General features: G+C 37.6%; 1 protein-coding gene across 1 annotated transcript in view; it reads right to left on the minus strand.

The window, feature by feature from the left end:
* Positions 1-2,273: 2,273 nt before the first annotated feature.
* Positions 2,274-18,307, minus strand: part of LOC134227857 (uncharacterized) — a 90,505-nt gene continuing 74,471 nt past the window's right edge. The window contains exons 6-11 of the mRNA XM_062709541.1: positions 12,717-13,056; positions 12,553-12,657; positions 12,004-12,487; positions 11,861-11,942; positions 11,695-11,795; positions 2,274-3,920 (exon numbers count right to left, since the gene is read on the minus strand). Of these exons, the coding sequence (XP_062565525.1) occupies positions 3,408-3,920; positions 11,695-11,795; positions 11,861-11,942; positions 12,004-12,487; positions 12,553-12,657; positions 12,717-13,056 (1,625 nt within the window). The 3' untranslated portion in view covers positions 2,274-3,407. The remainder of the gene's footprint in view (positions 3,921-11,694; positions 11,796-11,860; positions 11,943-12,003; positions 12,488-12,552; positions 12,658-12,716; positions 13,057-18,307) is intronic.

Below are 18,307 nucleotides of genomic sequence, written 5' to 3' on the forward strand. Positions count from 1 at the left end.
CATCAAACATAATTTGCGAGTCACCTACAGGTTTAGGTGCCCGACTGAATGCTAAATCCAAGGCCTGTCTTAGACGAATTCCAAAGATCAGTTGAACATTTTATGTGTTATTCTGCTTGGTAGACGAAATCCACTAGATAAAGCAGCATGCAAACTCAAAAACTAATCAACCAACATATTTCTTGATCCAGCAGACAATGTATTTCACCACATTGACTTAGAGACACTATCTCGTAAGGTAGATTTGAAATTGAATTCTGACGATTTCCACCTTTTCACCATTTATGAACTATCATAAGACGAGTTTAGTACTATTCCAATTAATTCCACAACGTTGTATTGCTTTACAGATATGTATTTCGTCTTCAACTGTAAGGCCATCTTCAGTGTCTTGTACTTTACTCGACTCGACTTAAGTTAATTGATTTTTTTTGCGATTAGTCATCGGCGTGGCAAAATTATGATCGGCGGCGCGCCGACCCAAAATCGTCGGCGGCGGCGGCGTGAGTAAAACCACCGGCGGCGCACAGGTCTAGTACCATTAGTATAAATTAGGATAAGTTTTGTTTAAGTTTAAAAGATTGTCATTCCTACATGGTTCAATTCAACCAGAGGAAAAATTCTAACTGCCAAAGGCAATTGAAATGTATCAATAATAATTAAAAATGTATCATGGCAAAGAAGGATGATAGTGTCAAGAAAACACGGAACACCTGATGAATGCATGTTTTAGATAATTAGCAAATAAAATTAGTTAAAAAAAGAAAAGTAAAAGTTAAAAAGGTGAGACAGACACTTAAAATTTCCCACCGATCTCTGCAGTGCAAATCACGGCGGCTCCTCTGAGTTTCTTAGTAAACAAATTATTTTTTCAGCTGAGATATCGGCAGAAATTCACGAACCAAGCGATCGGTTGTGCTGATTCCGGCAAAAAAAAATCAAAGAATGATCGCGCATGGACCACAATCACCTCTACGAGTCGTCGTTTTGCGATATATCTCAGCTCAATTATATAGGTATTCTACCATGAGCATGGGGTCTACTACGAAAGGCCGAATCACAAAAGGCCGAATCACGAATGGCCGAATTTCAAAAGGCCGAAAGCAAAAAAGGCCGAATGCACAAAAGGCCGAAACCACAAAAGGCCGAAACCACAAAAGGCCGAAATCACATAAGGCCGAATCACAAAAGGCCGAAACCACAAAAGGCCGAATATAATCGGCAGACCAACAAAGTGGACCGGAGCGCGCGCGCTCGCTCCGGTCCACTTTGTTGGTCTGCCGATTTTATTCAGACTTTTTTTATTCAAATACTTAATATAATTTAGAATATTCGGATTATTTTGTGATTTCTCAGTGAAGTCTTGTGAGGTAAGTTTCTCTTAAATTGGGAGAAAATGATATGCATTGAGGAACACCGCGTTACCGCAAGTTATACAGCTTTTGGTCAAAAGCATAATAATTGAAAAAGTCTATTTTGTTTAGCTTCTGATGTCGCAATTAGATCATGAGTAGTGCGCATCATTAGCACAATGCACAACCATGCATCATGAAGCGCACAACTCCTACATTGATGCAAATCAGCAATTCGATTCTGTGAGCCATGAATCCGGTGGAATTTAACTCGGGCTCTTGCATTAGATTTGGGAATTTAACTTTTCCCAATACTACTGATAATGATTACTACGTCAGCAAAGGAAGAAAAAAGAGAGCCCTTGGATTACTCCGTTACTTTAAAGTGATAATATTTATACGTATGTTCATGCTTTCATTACTGAAATGAAGATTGATCTATTATGCAATATATAAGGAATCAAATTGACTCTGTAAACACCGTCATACAACTTCTTTCAATTGAAAGATTGAACTTCGACGTTGAACTGACGTTAAATACCTCAACTGAATAAGATTGATTAGATTGCTGCTAGTAGTTGCAAAACACGTAGACAAGTTTTTCTTAATGGGGCAGCATAATAAAAGTAAACGAAAATTTGTGAATATTCCAAGTTCTCTTAATTGAAAGATTGAAACTTTAGTAATGATTCGGCCTTTTGTGTTATTCGGCCTTTTGAGATTCGGCCTTTTGTATCATTCGGCCTTTCGTGGTTCGGCCTTCTGGGTTTTCGGCCTTTTGTGGTATGCTAGAACATTTTCGGCCTTTTGTGATTCGGCCTTTTGTGATTCGGCCTTTTGTACTGATCCCTGAGCATGCCACCTGAGTTCGTAAGCAAGGAAATTTTCTTTCTTTACAAAACGCGTGTAGAAGTAAGTTGCTTCGTATGTTATAATCCCGACCATGGTCATTCTTTTCCAACGAGCAACCAAGCGCCGAGCATTTTATTTTGACGAGTACTGGTTACAGTTTTACACTCAAATCTGCAGCTTTCTACAGTTCTTTTTATATATATTTTCATCTGCTTAGCCCTGGAAATCTTACTTGCTATTGTGTTATCTATCTTTGTTATAACGTCTTGTTTTGCAATTTTGCATAGACCAAAATTACAACACTTTTGCTTTAACCGTTGCCAACGATAAAATTTTCAGCGCAAAACAAACGAACTAAAAAATGGATCCTTTTAATATTTCATATTTTTGTACAGAAACAAAACAAACTAACTAACAGAAGGTCTTAAAAATCGCATTACAGTTTCTTATTTTCTCTACGTGTATGCAAAATGTCATTTATACAGGTGAAATTTACAAAATTATTTATACCTGAGGAAAGCAAAATGGAAATCGAACGTGACGGGAAACCTAAAACACGGTGACAGGGCGGTATGGTATTACAATGATTATGGAGATTATTTACAAAGAAAAAAATCATAAAACAAACACAGCTTTATCTTTCTAAGCGTTCATTTCGACTTAATTATCTGTATTAGACAACACAGATTAGTAGTTTCTTTTGCGGTGAGTTAGATATTTAAACATTATGTTTATTTTGCGTTTAATGTTGGTTTGTGTCCTATGTGATTATTTTTTTCTTATTTTAAATGTTGAGAGTAGTGATAATGCCCGGCGAATTGTGGTAAGAGATTTTTTTATCAGCTCCATCAAATGATGTCAGGTGTTTTCCAAACAAGTTCAGCGTTTCTCCTAATGCCCAAGGGCCAACATCGCCATATATGAATTATTATGTGCTTTTGTTGCATTTATGAAATAAGTTTTATGACAAAGACAAAATAAGATTTTATCCTGTATGTTTTTGCTTCCTCCTCTTAAACAAGAATTCTTATCTGTACAAACAGCTAATGGAGAATTCTATTACTCATAATCTAGAAAGTTTATAGTTAAAACAAAAGTTGTAGTCTAGGAAAAATACAAAGGGGAATTAAGAAACCAAACAACTGCGGCGATCGAGATCAGAGCCCTCCAGTCAGATCCGGAGAGAGAAAGGCGGGCAACAATTTACGTTCGTCCCCGCCCAGGCCTATCGTACCATTCTGGATCGTTGGGATCATCCTCTTCCACAAAAAGCGATTCGCCGGTATCGGTTTCCTCGTCATCCATAGGATCGTCATCATCCAACACTTCCTGCACCCCGACAAACATTCGGTTTTCTTCACAATTATTCTTGAGCAGCTTTTCCATGATCATTTTATTCTCCACTTTCTTGGCCTGCAAAAGTTCTTGTTCGTCGCAATCCAAGTCTTCCAGGTCGTTTTCGGTGGCCGACAGGGTGGTCGAGGTTGTCGATAGATTAGAACTCAGTGGATTCTCGTGGTGGCCGCTGCTCGAGGGCGCTAAGTTCAGGTTATTGCGGTTGATCAACAATATATTATTGTTGGGTCTATTTGGTCGCGTTAGCTTGCTTATGGCATCTTCCACTAGTGCGAGGTGGTCACTTGGCATCGTGCGAACCATATCCTCATAGAGTTCGTCCGCCAGAGGGAAGTGCAGCGGCTCGTATGGAGGAATAATCTGTAAAGAAATATTATTTAGATTAGGTACACTAAATTTAAAAAAGCGTGCCGTTCATTTCAAACGCATGTCATAGAATAAAAAATGCAGTTTTGGAGAAATAATAATTACGAACGAAATTTAGGGTTAGTAAGGTAACATTCTTTATGAAGCTTAAACGAACGACTATCTATCTACACTTAAAAAAAACTCCGTATTTTTTCATGAGCTCACACATGGATTTTTCATGAGCTCACAAATGGATTCCATAAAATCGACACATATACAGTAATACCCCGATTTTACTACACAGCCCCACATAATAACATAATTTTGTATAAAACAGGACATCTGACATGTGACAAAATCGGAAATAAAATATTTTAAATTTTTAAATTCACGACGACTGGTTTCAACGGCTTCTACCCAAATTCCATCTTCGATGCGAAACATCTAAAAACCCCTTGCTCCAACATTTGGTGCACTAGAACCTGTGATATATAATTAGATTTTTTTTTAAACACCCATTTCCTTAGACTATCCATTTTCTATTGTAATTACGAAGGTTTTTTTTTCTAGTAATATTTTACCTTCTCGAGCTTCATGTTAAAAATGTTAAAACTATTCTTCTTAGAAGTATTACTGTTAAATTATCACTGATGTCAGGCATAGCCATCTCGGTCAAAAATTTATTGCAACAAATTGTAAATGAATGATCAAAATAGATAAATAAATTGAAATTGAATTGAAAAATTTCACAAATATTAATTTATCTATGCCTTGGAAAGGCAAAATGCGTTATTTCTTGTCGAAAACGCTTACAGAATCCTGCACAGCTACTCAGAAGCCATTCATAATAAACTACAGGCGGTGACAGACAGTGATAGAATGACTTAAATTTTGAAATGTTTTTATGGTGACAAAATCGGGTCGAAAACTTGATAAAATTGGGTCAACGTAAGTACATATTCACATCTGAGTTTTTAGAACATATTAAATTAATGTCCAAGACGGGTGGTCCAATACCCGGAAAATAGGCAATTAACTTTGATTGAGCTGAACTGTAAATGTGCTAATGTAAATGTGGGTTGCATATCATACCCCAGAAACCCATTGCCAAGAAAGAGATTCCCCAGAAATCAATTCCCCTGAAAGTACTACTCCCCAGTGTTGTGAAACGACCTCTCCGTGACGAAAAGGGGATTGGTCGGTCCGGCTAGTCAGCATTAAACGCCACAAAACATAATTCAGTGTGCAAACATATTTTATTTTAACTTCTTCACGCAATACCTCATTCCTCTTCTACTTCCCTATTCTCCTGCCCACTATGCATGCTCTTCTTCTTCTTTCTTCATCTGCTTCTCCTGTCACATCTTACATCTAACACTCACGTCCGCTGCTTCTGTTGCTTCTTCCATCCTTCCGCATGCCTGTCATCAGCCAGACCTGCTGCCCGCTGAGTGTGGCTTGGGAATCGCTATCCGCCCACGGGGATTGATGAGCTGGGAGTGTGTTGATCGCTGGAAAGCTCTATCTGCGATGCTCGAGCTCGCCACAACTGCTGATGACTGTTAGGGTGCAGTTCCGGCACACAGACTCACGTCACAAAATCACTGTTTCTGCCGCGATTCGTTGCTGCCTCCAAGCAAGCGATGGTTGCTACACCACAGATTGGATTGCTGCAGTTTTGCCTCGGAGGGCAACCATTTCAGCAATTGACGATCACCGTTTGTCCGTTTGACCGCTCGATCTGTCGCAAGGCGAAGAGTGAACCTTGGAATCGTCCCGGACGGATGATCACTGCGCTGATCTCGAACGGACTGGAGATAAGCCTAAGAGAGAAGAAAAGGCCTCCTTCTGGAGGCCTTTTGTGTGGATGTGGATGACAGATTTCAGCAGCGTCTTCCGTGTCGTCGAACTTTTTCTAGCGATTTTCTGTAAACTATCCACGGTCGTTCGAGCTGCCTGATTCACACAATGCGATGTGCCAGGTTTTTCTTTTCCGTCGAGGTCTAGTCTAGATTTTTGCAATTTGGCCGCCGGAACTCTGGCCTCTTCAATTGCTATTTTGCAAATCACGTGTGTTGGCAGATGCGACGAATTTCGACAGTTTTTGTTTGGCACGCGCGATGGCACTTTTTGTTTGGCTCACAGAACGAAGGTGCGACTTGTTCCCAATTTGACGGCACTGGATGGAGTATTCGTTCAATGCTGATGGCGGATTTTTGCGAACTGTTGAAGTGATACAGGTATGTCGGAAGTGGAAGCTCTGCTTTTCGCTTTCTTGCAATGACAGCTGTTTTTCGCCGAATGTCTCCTTTCAACCCCTGTCGCATTTTTAGCTTGCTCACGTCGTTGTAATCAGGATGGTATTCAATTACTGATTGCACACAAACCAAAACTACTCTAAATTTACTAACGTAACACCAGAATGCACCATTCCCTAGATTAGACTAAATACCACAAAAAAAGTTCGTACTAATACTAAATATGAACAAAGGAATTATATGCTCCTTCGTATTCTATGCGAGCTTTAACAAACAAATCAAATGATACTCTTTTGTCTTATTCTGGGCAAATAGGTATTTAGGAAGGGACCATATGCTCTTTTGGAGAGAAGCCCATTTGGCATAAGGTCGTTTGGCATAACAATTTAAATGTCTAAAAGCCATTTGGCATAAAGACTATTTGGCATATAGGGGCCCTCCTTAGCCGTGCGGTAAGACGCGCGGCTACAAAGCAAGACCATGCTGAGGGTGGCTGGGTTCGATTCCCGGTCTAGGCAATTTCCGGATTGGAAATTGTCTCGACTTCCCTGGGCATAAAAGTATCATCGTGCTAGCCTCATGATATACGAATGCAAAAATGGTAGGTTAGAAACCTCGCAGTTAATAACTGTGGAAGTGCTTAATGAACACTAAGCTGCGAGACGACTCTGTCCCAGTGTGGGGACGTAATGCCAATAAGAAGAAGAAGAAGAACTATTTGGCATAATTTGTTGGGTACCTCGAAGCCATTTGGCATAATGACCATTTGGCACAAAAAAGGTCAATCGTAGGAATATATAATTTTCGTTTTCAGAAGTACGTATTCACCTAGAACAAGGTAAAAGAGTAGATGACCCCTTCTTCAAAAGTACGCATTTGCCAGGGATGAAGCAAAAGAGTAGATGACTCCTTCCTTCCTTAAAAGTACGCATTTGCTCGGAATAAGGCAAAAGAGTAAACGACCCATTTTTTTAAAGTAGGCATTTACCCGGAATAAAGCAAAAGAGCATATATGCTGTAATCTGAAAATGCATACACATATACGCATACACAATTTTCCAAAAATGATACTGTAGTACTCATCGAGTTCTTTAACAGAAAAATAAAAAGCTTCTAAGTTGTTATTTGGCGATCTTCTTCTTCTTCTTATTTAAGTTCCTAGCAGCACAGTGCGGATCGATTTAGTTGCTTCAAGTCAAATGTAACTGAATTCAGTTGTATATAGGTAACAAAAACGTATATACCACATGTGTGCTGGTCGGGATTACCTCCCCCACTGTGTCATTGCCGCCTCGTGTTCACACAGCACTTCCACAGTTATTAACTGCGAGGTTTTTAAGCCAAGTTAGCACAATGATACTTTTATCGGGAAAAAGCGTGTTTTAAAAGAAGGCAGCATACCCGAGCAGAGTCCGCTATCAAAATACTATCAAAATGATAACAAATTGAGTTTTTGATATCATAACTGTAACATATTTTGATATATTGCAGAGTACTCTAGCAAATATCATATTTTGATATTATTTTGATAACTGTAAATAATAATAGAGTCCGTATTCTATAAAAAGCATGAAAACATATTTGAGGCCATACGCTTAGGGAACATTCACAAATTACGTAACGCTTGGAGGGGGAGGGGGTTGAGTGAAGTGTGACGATCCATACAAAATTTTCGGATGCTTCATACAAAAAGTGTGACATAGGGGGAGGAGGGTTGAAAAGGTCAATTTTTTTAATTCAATAGTAATAATAACGCAATGTCGAATAATATTATCAATCTGTTTTTAAACTTAAAAACTAAAAAAAATATCCCCAGTGATGATTATGCCGGTTGTAGGTCATTTGGCCTAAAGTCGTTTGGCCTAATGACGTTTGGCATAAGGCCGTTTGGCCTAATGGTCATTTGGCCTAAAGTCGTTTGGCCTAATGGTCGTTTGGCCTAATGTTCGTTTGGCATAATTTGTAAACGTGAACGTAAATTAGTAAATTATGTGAAAATGTTAATATTTTATTTTATTCTACATTTGGAAATCCACATTACTATTATTGGTGTATAATAACATTATCCGATAGTCACATACGATATGTACACTCCCGGCCAAAAGTTTGGGTTCACCCTCGGAAAATATAGGCAAAAGTTTTTGGTCGTATTTTCGCCGTCTTACATACGATTTCGGGTATTGTTAGCTCGATACAAAGAATTTGAGTAGATCTTACACCGTAGGTATTTCAAACTAACAATTTCGATTTTTTTTATGTGCTAAAATATTACATTAAGATACTCATTTGTCTTATTATATTATGTTGTAAAAATATATTGATTTTTCTCTAAATTGAGCCCACAAAATTTCGAAATGAAAAGTGAAATGGAACCCAATTTTTTTGAGGGGCATTGATGATTTTCGGCGGAAAAATTTTGTTTTATTTTTAAAAATCAAAATTTTTACTCAAGCTATGTACTGTGTGTAGCTATGTAACTATGCATAAGCCAAAAGTTTTTTTTTATTATTATTGTTTTCTTTATTAGGGCCGATGTCCACGTAGCGTTTTTTTCACGCTGCGTGCACGCCGCGTTCACGCAAGGTACCCAGCATCAAATGGAGTAATACACACGTAAACGTGTGCACGACTACATTTGATGCCGGGTACCTTGCGTGGACGCGGCGTGCACGCAGCTTGAAAACACGCTACGTGGGCATCGGCCCTTAGGGAGACGGCTGGCGGCCAAAAGTTTGGGTTCACCCACTATATGGTAAACCGGCCATAAGTTTTGGTTCATTCTGCTGATATGCGATTTAATTCATTTTTAGCCGAATATTGTCTGAAGTACAGTTTTTGATGTTTTGTTTGGAAACTCACTTTCTTCAATGTATATTTTGCCTAAAAAAAATATTCTGGATAAACATTTTGATTTTTAAAAATAAAACAAAATGTTTCCGTCGAAAAATAATCAATTCCCCTCAAAGATGATTAAAATTGGGTTTCATTTCACTTTTCATTTCGAAATAAAATTCTGTGGGCTCAATTTTGAGAAAAATCAACAACCATTCGATTTTGGCAACATAAATGTTCCGAACGTGATGCCAAAATCGAATGGGGTTTGTATTTTGAGTTTTACAGTTTTGACATAGTATAGGAAACATAAAATCTTAACAATATGGTTGACACCTTCTTTAAAGCATGTGCTGTTCTTTCGAGTTTTACTGCATGTTGCTATGATATTGCATATGACAAGCATTTTCCAAAAATGTTGATGCTTTCTTTGAAGCATGATAAGTTCTTTCAAGTTATACTGTTTTCATATGTCGACATTGCCAAAACATATCTGATTCATTGTTTTTTATACCTTTCTTTTTATAAATTGCTGGTTTTATTGTAATGTAAAAGTGATTTGCAATATTTTAATGTTAGTTTGTATTTCGCTTTTTGATCACATGGACATGGCTTTATTTTGCACCTACAAAAAGAATTTCATATAAATATATATTTTAATCGTTTACACCTATATGTACCTATTATGCCAAACGACCATTAGGCCAATCGACCATTAGGCCAAACGACTATTAGGCCAAACGACCATTAGGCCAAATGACTTTAGGCCAAACAACCTTATGCCAAACGGCATTAGGCCAAACGACTTTAGGCCAAACGTGGCACAATCATTATGCCTTTCTTGCTACGATATAGGGAATCTTGACATGAGATGCCATATGCATTATTTGCAGTGAAAATAAGATATGTGAACTTTGATGTCAAACTTCTCTATATCAAGTGATATAGCTCATAGTCTGGAAGGCACATAAGGTTTTACAAGATTCATTTGTTCTATATTGTACATGATTAAATTGAAATCTGCCATGATAACTAAATTCCATCAAAGTGGCTTCGAACTACAAGAGGCTGATTCATTACGTCATAAGCAATAAATCGAGATAAAATTATTTTCTATTATCAGTTACAGTCAAACCTCCATGAGTCGATATTGAAGGGACCATCGACTCATGGAAATATCGAGATGTGGAATAGGAAATCTTTGGAAAGCTCTTTGGAGGGACCATCACAGTAACCCAGAAAACATTTTTTGATATGGAATAATTTCCTTCCATGAGTCGATATCGAGTCATAGAACATCGACTCATGGAGGTTTGACTGTATTAAATAAGACTGAATAACAATGAAATAAAATGATTCAACATCTAAAGTCAAACTAATTTTGATATTTTTATTTTGATATCATCTCAAATAAATTTAAACAAAATAGGAACTGAATTCGATATTTTTCTGATATCAAGATTTATAGAAAATAACTAAATGATAACTAATATAGTTTGTAAATCTTGATATCGCATAGTATGTGTTCGATCAAACGAGTAACTAAATAAGATAACAGTATTTTGATATCACTATATGATCCATGAATCAAAATAATATCAAATCGTGATTTTTTTTTGTTTTCGCTCGATATAGTCATTATCATAATGAAAACTCATTATGTAAACCGTAGAAAAAATGCCCAATATCAAAATAAGTTTTGTTTTGTTTTCCGTTATATCAAAAATTGTTATCACTTTGTTTATGTGGATACAACATTAAGTTCTCATCTTTTGATGTGATTACTATTAACTCGACCACAGGGTCACCAAAATTTGATATTGCAAATGAAAGTATCAAAATATCAAAATAAGTTTTCAGTTTGTTTTCATTCTCTGCTCGGGTCCCCTATTATGTTCGTCTTACACAGCAATTAGCAATAGGCAATTCGCACAAATTCGTAGGTTGAGAGGGGAAAGATGGTTAGCTGAACACCAAGAAAGATAGAGAACTCTGCACACTCAGTTTTAATTTCTGCAGCTCGGCAAAAATCCGCACAGCCGTGCGCCAGCAAAATAAAAAACTGATATTCCGGCAAAAATAGCGTTTGTTAGCTGATTTTCGGCAAATCATTTGCTGGTTTTCAGCAATTTTGACAGAAATCTCGGCAAAAAACATGTTTGCAGGGTCACGGCTATGCGATTCTCGGTAAAAGTTCAACATTTTGCTGAGATCCCGGTAAAAAAAAATAAGTGTGTGAACATTGGGAGGCCGCCTTTTCATATTCCCCCTTTATTTAAAATGTTATGAGTTATGAATTATATCCCAATTTCAAGCCTGCAAATGGGCTTGGCTGCTCCAATGTGTGTGTCATCTTTAGGATGAGTTGCAAATAATAATGGAGTCATGAAATTTCTTGGCAATACAACCAACATTTCTAGAATGTATTCCAATACACTGAATTCTGTTTTTACACGACATACATTTTCTCAATTTTGTACCTATCCTAAAGGTTTAGCGCATATCAATTGCCATGTGATTTTTCATTGGATTATTCAGGATTTTTGCAAACATATTGCAAAGATTTTGGTGTCAAATTGAAGTCACACGATCAAAAATACGAGCGAAAAAAAATCGTTTAGAAACAGAATCCTGTGTACTGGCTTTGCATATGCCAAGGCAATACACAACAATAAAACAAGTGATTGATGACTTACTTCTCGAATATCTGGCGAATTACCGCGCGGAATCTCCTCCCGCGGCGTTTTGCTCGAAACTGTTCGCCTTCGTTCTTTCTTGTTCAAGCTCTGATTCAAAGCTAAAAAAAAACAAGTATGTTCAGAATTATGTTTTTTTTTTCACACGTATTATAGTGGGCCTTACCATTGATTACACTTGTTTCAGATAACTCCAGGGAGTCCAACGGTGTGAGAGGCGTTGACGGACATGCGGGAGAAGTGTTGAACTGCAAAAAGCAAAACTATCAGTCAAAAAATCCTAACTCAACCATCCATATTCACACAAACCTCATGATCCACCAGCGGAGTCGGTGGCGCCGGAGAAGTTGGATCCGGAGTGTTACGACCACTCGATTCCGCTCGGCTGTCGATTCGTCGATTTGCTCGAGGCCTACTCCATGGGAACTTCATGTAGGTTTGGAACTTTTTCCGTTCCTCCTGTAGCGCCCGGTCGTGCTTTACGAGAATGATCTCATCAGAGATGTCTTCCTCGTCGATCGACGGTAACACAATCAACTGACCTTCTGAGACCGTTTTGTTGATTCCGGGAGCGTTAGTGGCAGATACTGGCAATACCGGTGCTGATACCGTTTGCGATGGTTTTTTGACAACGGTTACCGTCGATACGTTCGGCAGTTTTTTATCGTTTGATTCTGCCTGAGAGGTTTGACTAGTATTAAGGATGGCCGAATCCGTCGTGCTATCATGGGTTTTATTTGCTACAGAAATGTCCAAATCTGTTGCTTCATCGTTATCACCAATGACGCGCCATCTATAGCAAAGAAAAATGAAGGACAATGGATTACTTGATTTCTGTCTCAGGACGAGAGGACTTACTTAGGTGTCGTGATTTCCTTATATTGGAGAATTTCTACCCTATTTGCTGCAGCCACGCTATATGGGATAACGATGTTATCGATATCGTAAGAGATCCGGTTTTTCCTGAAAAATACAACAAGTCTCTAAAATCGGAAAAATAATATTACATTTATTCAACAAACCTCTCATTTCTGTGATGATTTGGTGTAGGGGAAGAGTTCTTGCTTCTGCTGCTGTTGCTGCCGGCTCCATCGTGTTGCATTCCGGTGGAATCCATGTAATCATAACAGCCACTATTGTACCGACTATGACCTCCGGCGCCCGGCACCGTCGTCGATGAGTGTGATGATTTCCGATACTTGCTGCTGGAGCTTTTGTAGTACTTGTTGGAGCTAGCCCCAGGCGTAGCGCCGTACCCACTGGAAATGCCGTATTGGCCGCCGGCGCTGGGAGGATACCCGCCGGTAGAGGACTTTCGGCCACTGGGCAGCAGGTTTTGTCGAGATTTCGATTTTTTGAGTTCTGGAAAATGAATTAAAAATTTATTTCAAAATGTATAGGAAGGAACATGGCAAGCCTCAACTATCCTTTTACTTAATAGGGCACTGCACGGACGAATTTCCTTCTCGTTCTTCATGAAAGATATAAAACAACAAGGGCAGTATTACATTTAAAAATGTCAATTTTGGCCTTGTTGTTTTCTATTTTCTTTGCAGAGAGAAAGAGACAAAGACTACTTTGATCAGCAGAAGCGCATAGTATTTAGAGGTATTTAGAGTAGACGCATATGTATCAGAACGCTAGTGGCGTCATTTAAAATGATCTACCGAATTAAATTCAATGAGCTGAACTTGGCTATTTATAAGTTTTGTTTAACCAACAACACCGGTTTGACATTTATAATATATGTATACGAGTACCTTGGATACTAGGCCAATGCAAACTCATAACTTCTTTGTGGAGGCTGCCTATCCGAATCTTTTTTTTCGCACTTGTATAAATTCAAGATTGATAAATTTGTTATAATGGCTTGTTATGATTCGGAACAGTTTTTGCCTTTTTCTATTATTTTTTTATAATCTTTATTAAGGAAATTTTCAGCACTGGACTGGCTCGTCTCGGGAGATTTTGCCTTTCTTTTATCGTTCTTCGTAGAGGTGTGCGCCGCCGCGCCACGCCGCCGCCGCTGACAGTTTTTGGCACGCCGCCGCCGCCGGCATTTTTGCATCGGCGCGCCGCCGTTTAAAATTTTGTCACGCCGCTGATCTATATTTTTCCACGCCGATTCAAATTTGAAGAAGTCCGCAGAATTTTCCGTGGAAATTTCGTATTTCCGTAGAATTTCAGTCGAATTTCCGTAGAATTTCCCGAATGATCCCCACATCATTACGTTGGAGCCCCAGAGAATGTTTCGTAAAAATACCAATGATTTCCACGAGAATTACCGTTGAAATTCCGGAAAACCTCTCCGTAAAAACTCAGAAAAACTGTGAGTGGAAATTCCGAAGTATTTCTCGCTGAAATAGATTTTTTGTCGTTTGGCAGAAAGTAATTTGGCCAAAAGCCACAAGGCCGAAAGTTGTTAGGCCGAATATGTAGTTTGACCAAGCACATCATTTGACCGAAGTCCATCTAGCCAAAGTTATTTGGTCGAAAATGTTATTTGGTCGACGACCCTTTCCTGTTTTAAATGTTTTAGAATGGAACTTTCTAAAAATTTCTTATGGACAATACAAAGAACCTCCCGTAGAAATCCAAAATCCATCCGGAAATTTCGAAATTGAAAATTCGAAAATTTCACATGTAAATTCTGAATTTTAGTGGAACAAGGTGTCTACTTAATAGTAAAAACAAATTTTCCAAATTTTTCCAGTTTTTTTTTTAGGCTTGCAGACAGATTTTTGCAGCAAGACAATCAACTCAAACAAGTCAAACGAAACACGTTTTCAAAAGAAATTATTGGTGGCCTTCACAACATCATCTTTTTCTTCTTATTGGCAGAGGTTGCATACCCCACTAGCCTCGCAGTTTAGTGTTAATTAAGCACTTCCACTGTTGTTGAATGTGCGGTTTATCTAAGCCGGGTTACCATTTTTCATTCATATATCGTGAGGCCAACACGATGATACATTTATATGCCCAGGGAGGTAAAAAAAATCCAACCCGAAAATTTCCTAGACCTGATCGGAAATCGAACCCAGCCACCTTCTGCATGGTTTTGCTTTATGGCCCTGACTCGTAAATTAGTTCATCCAGAAATTGCTTCAATCATTCACTCAAAGATTTCTTCAGGTATTCCTTCAAAAATTTCTCCAGAAAATGAAATTGGAAATTCCTTCAAAGAGACATTCTAAGAATTGTTTCGAAATAATTCCCCTCAGGAATTCCTTCGGAACTTCCTCTGAAATTCCATAAAAATTCCTTTAGGTATCCTTCGTAAAATACTTTGGAGATTTTTGCAGATATTCTTTTAAAATTTCTTCGAAAATTCGACCAATTTTAATTAGTAATTTCTTTCGAGGAAATTTAGTAAACTTCTTTGTTTTTGGAATTTTTTCGGGAATTGCTTCAGAACTTCGTACGGATATTCTTTCAGAATATCATTTAACGATTCCCTTGTAAATTCTTTTACGAGTTCCTTTAGCACATTTCTCGGAAATTTGAATGTCTTAATTAATAAGATTTCCAGCCCACGGCTGGCTCATATCAGATTCCTCGGAAATGTTTTAAGGAATTCTTTTAGAATTTCGTTCGGAAATAGAGACAATGAAAAAGTATAAAACTGCTAATGGCGCTCCAGTTCATGTGACCAACATCTACTCTGCTCAACTCACATATTAGTCCCATACCGTTTTTTTTCACATACTGAGATAATAGCTATTGAAGTTCCAAATCGCATCTCCCATATGAAACTTTTAAAAAATCTAATAAATTGAAACATCATCGTATCTTTCTGAAATTTTGCTAAAGTTCATCATTCGCTGGATTGCCGTAAAGCGATTTAGTTTGATCGAAACATTGTTTAGTTTTGAGCAATTAGTTCATGTAAATTCTTAGTGGGTCTGTTATGCGGGTACTTTCAATATGTGACTATGACTTGGTTTTTTTTTCACTCATTGTTATGATTTATGGAAGTACATAAGAAATGAACCCTATTCATTGGGTTAACTCAAAAGTGCCGAAAAGTCAAATGGGACTGTTATGCAAGTGGCGGCAGTATTGTACTCATACATAGCAGCCAAAAAACCGATAGTATAAGTTTCAAACTAATGTTGTTGATGCAACCAATCATACACTACAACATGATAGGCAACATATGCCAAGTTAAGCTTATTGAAGCCAAATAATTTTAAATGGCAAAATAATTTTCATGGTTACAGCGCCAATAGCGTTTTAGTACTTATGCTCTATTGGGAATATATTCCAAAAATGCTTCGGATTTCTTTTGAAATCTTTGGGGATTTTTTAGGAATTCATTCGAAAATTCATTTACAAAAACACCTTAAGGAATTATTCTGGATATTCTTAGGAATATTCCTTTGGAGGTTCCTTCGAAAATTTCTTTACGAATTTCTTAGGAAATTTTAATAAATTACTTAACGAATTTCTTTGGAAATTATTTCTAGAATTCCTAGAGGAGATTATTTTCGGTATTTTTGTGAAATTCCTCGAGTAACTTCTCCGGAATTTTTTTCGGTCATTTTAGTTTCTCTTCTACAAATTCCATTGAACATTCGGAAATTCTCTTTAATTTTCCATAGAAATTGGTTTCGAAATCTTCATAAAAAAAATCATAAAAAATTCATTTTGTTCATTCATTCATTCATTCATTCATCATTCAATTCATAAATTCATTTTGGAATTCTTCTGAAGAATTCTTTGATTTTTATTTAAGAATTAGTTCGAGAATGCCTTTAGAAATTGTTTTGAAAATTCTTCTGGGAATTCCTTGGAAAATTCATTCGATATTCCATCGAAAATTCCTTTAGCAGAAATCCTTCACAATTTCCTATAGATTTTTTTTTCTTGAAAATCTCTTCATGTTCTACCGCGGGAATTCTTTAAAGAATCATTTCGGAAATTTCTCCTGAATTACCTTTAGAAATTCCTCCAGGAATTCATTCGGGGACTCATCTTGGAAATTCCCCCAAAAATAATTTAGAAAATTACGCTTATAATTCCTAGGACACGTGATTCCTTTGTAAAACCATCTGAAAATTGATCCAGAAATTTCTTTGATAGGTCTTCCAGGAACTGCCTTGAAATCTTCAATTATTACATATTTTTTAATACATTCATGAAGAATTTTCGAGCGAATTCTCAGAAGATTTTATAAGCAAAACCTAATTGATTTCCCGAATAAATGCTTAGCTCTCTTTAGGTATTGCTCCGGGAATTATTCAGAAGTTCCTTTGAAGTTGGATAAACGTTTTTTTTGTCCATAGATCGGAACAACGATCCATACGTGTTCAATTCTTAAATTTGTTATTTTTTCGTGTTTGAAAGTTCTCTGATTGTGTCAGAAGTTCTCTGATAATTCCAACATTTTTCCAGGTTTTCCAGGTAGTAGTCACCTTGTGGAAATTCTTGAAAATTCCGAAGAACCTTTCATGGCAATTTAAAAAAAAATCGTGCCAATAAGAATAAATTTCCTATGAAAACTGCTAACGATTTCCATTGAAATAGAATTTTTTTCCTCATTTTGAAAAATTTTCTTTAATAAAAAATTTCTGGTGAAAACTCCAGCGAGTTTCCTGTAAAAACTCCTTAGAGTGTCATATGGATGTGACGAAAAATGTTCAGTGTAGATTTGACAAAATATTTTGTTGAGTATTCTTAAGTACAAAATTTAGAACAATTTCTCATGAAAATTCTGAAAAGTTTCTCATGTAAATTTTGAATTGTTTCCCCCTGAAATTCCAAACAATTTTCCTTGGGAATGACAAAGAGCTGCAAAGTAGTTCCTGTGGAAAATTCGAAAATAATTTCCAATAATGAATATTTTTTTTGGAATAGATGCTCCCGTTGATGTTTTGAAAATATCCCGAAAAAATGAAAAAAAAAATCTTCGAGAACGTTATAAAAAAATCACCACGCCGATTCACGCCGCCGCCGCCGCCGGTTCAAATGGCTTTCGGCGTGACGCCGAAAACGCCGCCGCCGCCGACCAAAATTCTGACAAACGCCGCCGCCGACGATTTTCGGACCGGCGCACACCTCTATCTTCGTTATCTATTGAAAGCAATTTCTGCAAACCCTGGACACAACCAATCTTATACTTTTGAATCAACTGTATTTAGCTATCCAAATAGTACCCTCCCCTTTGATATGTTACCTTGCCGCGTGGGTGGGCTTGCCATTAGCACTGATATAGCAACCAAAGACATATCTTGTAGTGGTGGTATCACATATTGACTACAGTCAACTTTCGCTCGTTGGGCTTAACTCGTAGCCCATCTAGTGAAAGACTTTCGTTAGTTGGGCTGAGATTTCATCTGTCAAATCAGCGAATACAATAGAAATTCAGAGCTGCCAACTGCGAAAAAGAAAAAAAAACTGCCGTTGATGTCATAATTTGACGTCCACCTTCGTTTTAAGTGGGCTACAGCCCAACTAACGGGCGCCCAACTAAATCGTAGCCCATCTAAAGATAGCCCTACGAGTGAAATTTGACTGTATTTTTGTTTAATGCCGCGTCATAATCTGGCATTGACGCACTGGTCTTACGGATGTGATCCAACGGACGTCGCGTCTTGGAGCCTTGAATGGTAGT

The sequence above is a fragment of the Armigeres subalbatus genome, chromosome 3 (genome assembly GCF_024139115.2).
Source record: "Armigeres subalbatus isolate Guangzhou_Male chromosome 3, GZ_Asu_2, whole genome shotgun sequence".
NCBI classification, from domain to species: domain Eukaryota; kingdom Metazoa; phylum Arthropoda; class Insecta; order Diptera; family Culicidae; genus Armigeres; species Armigeres subalbatus.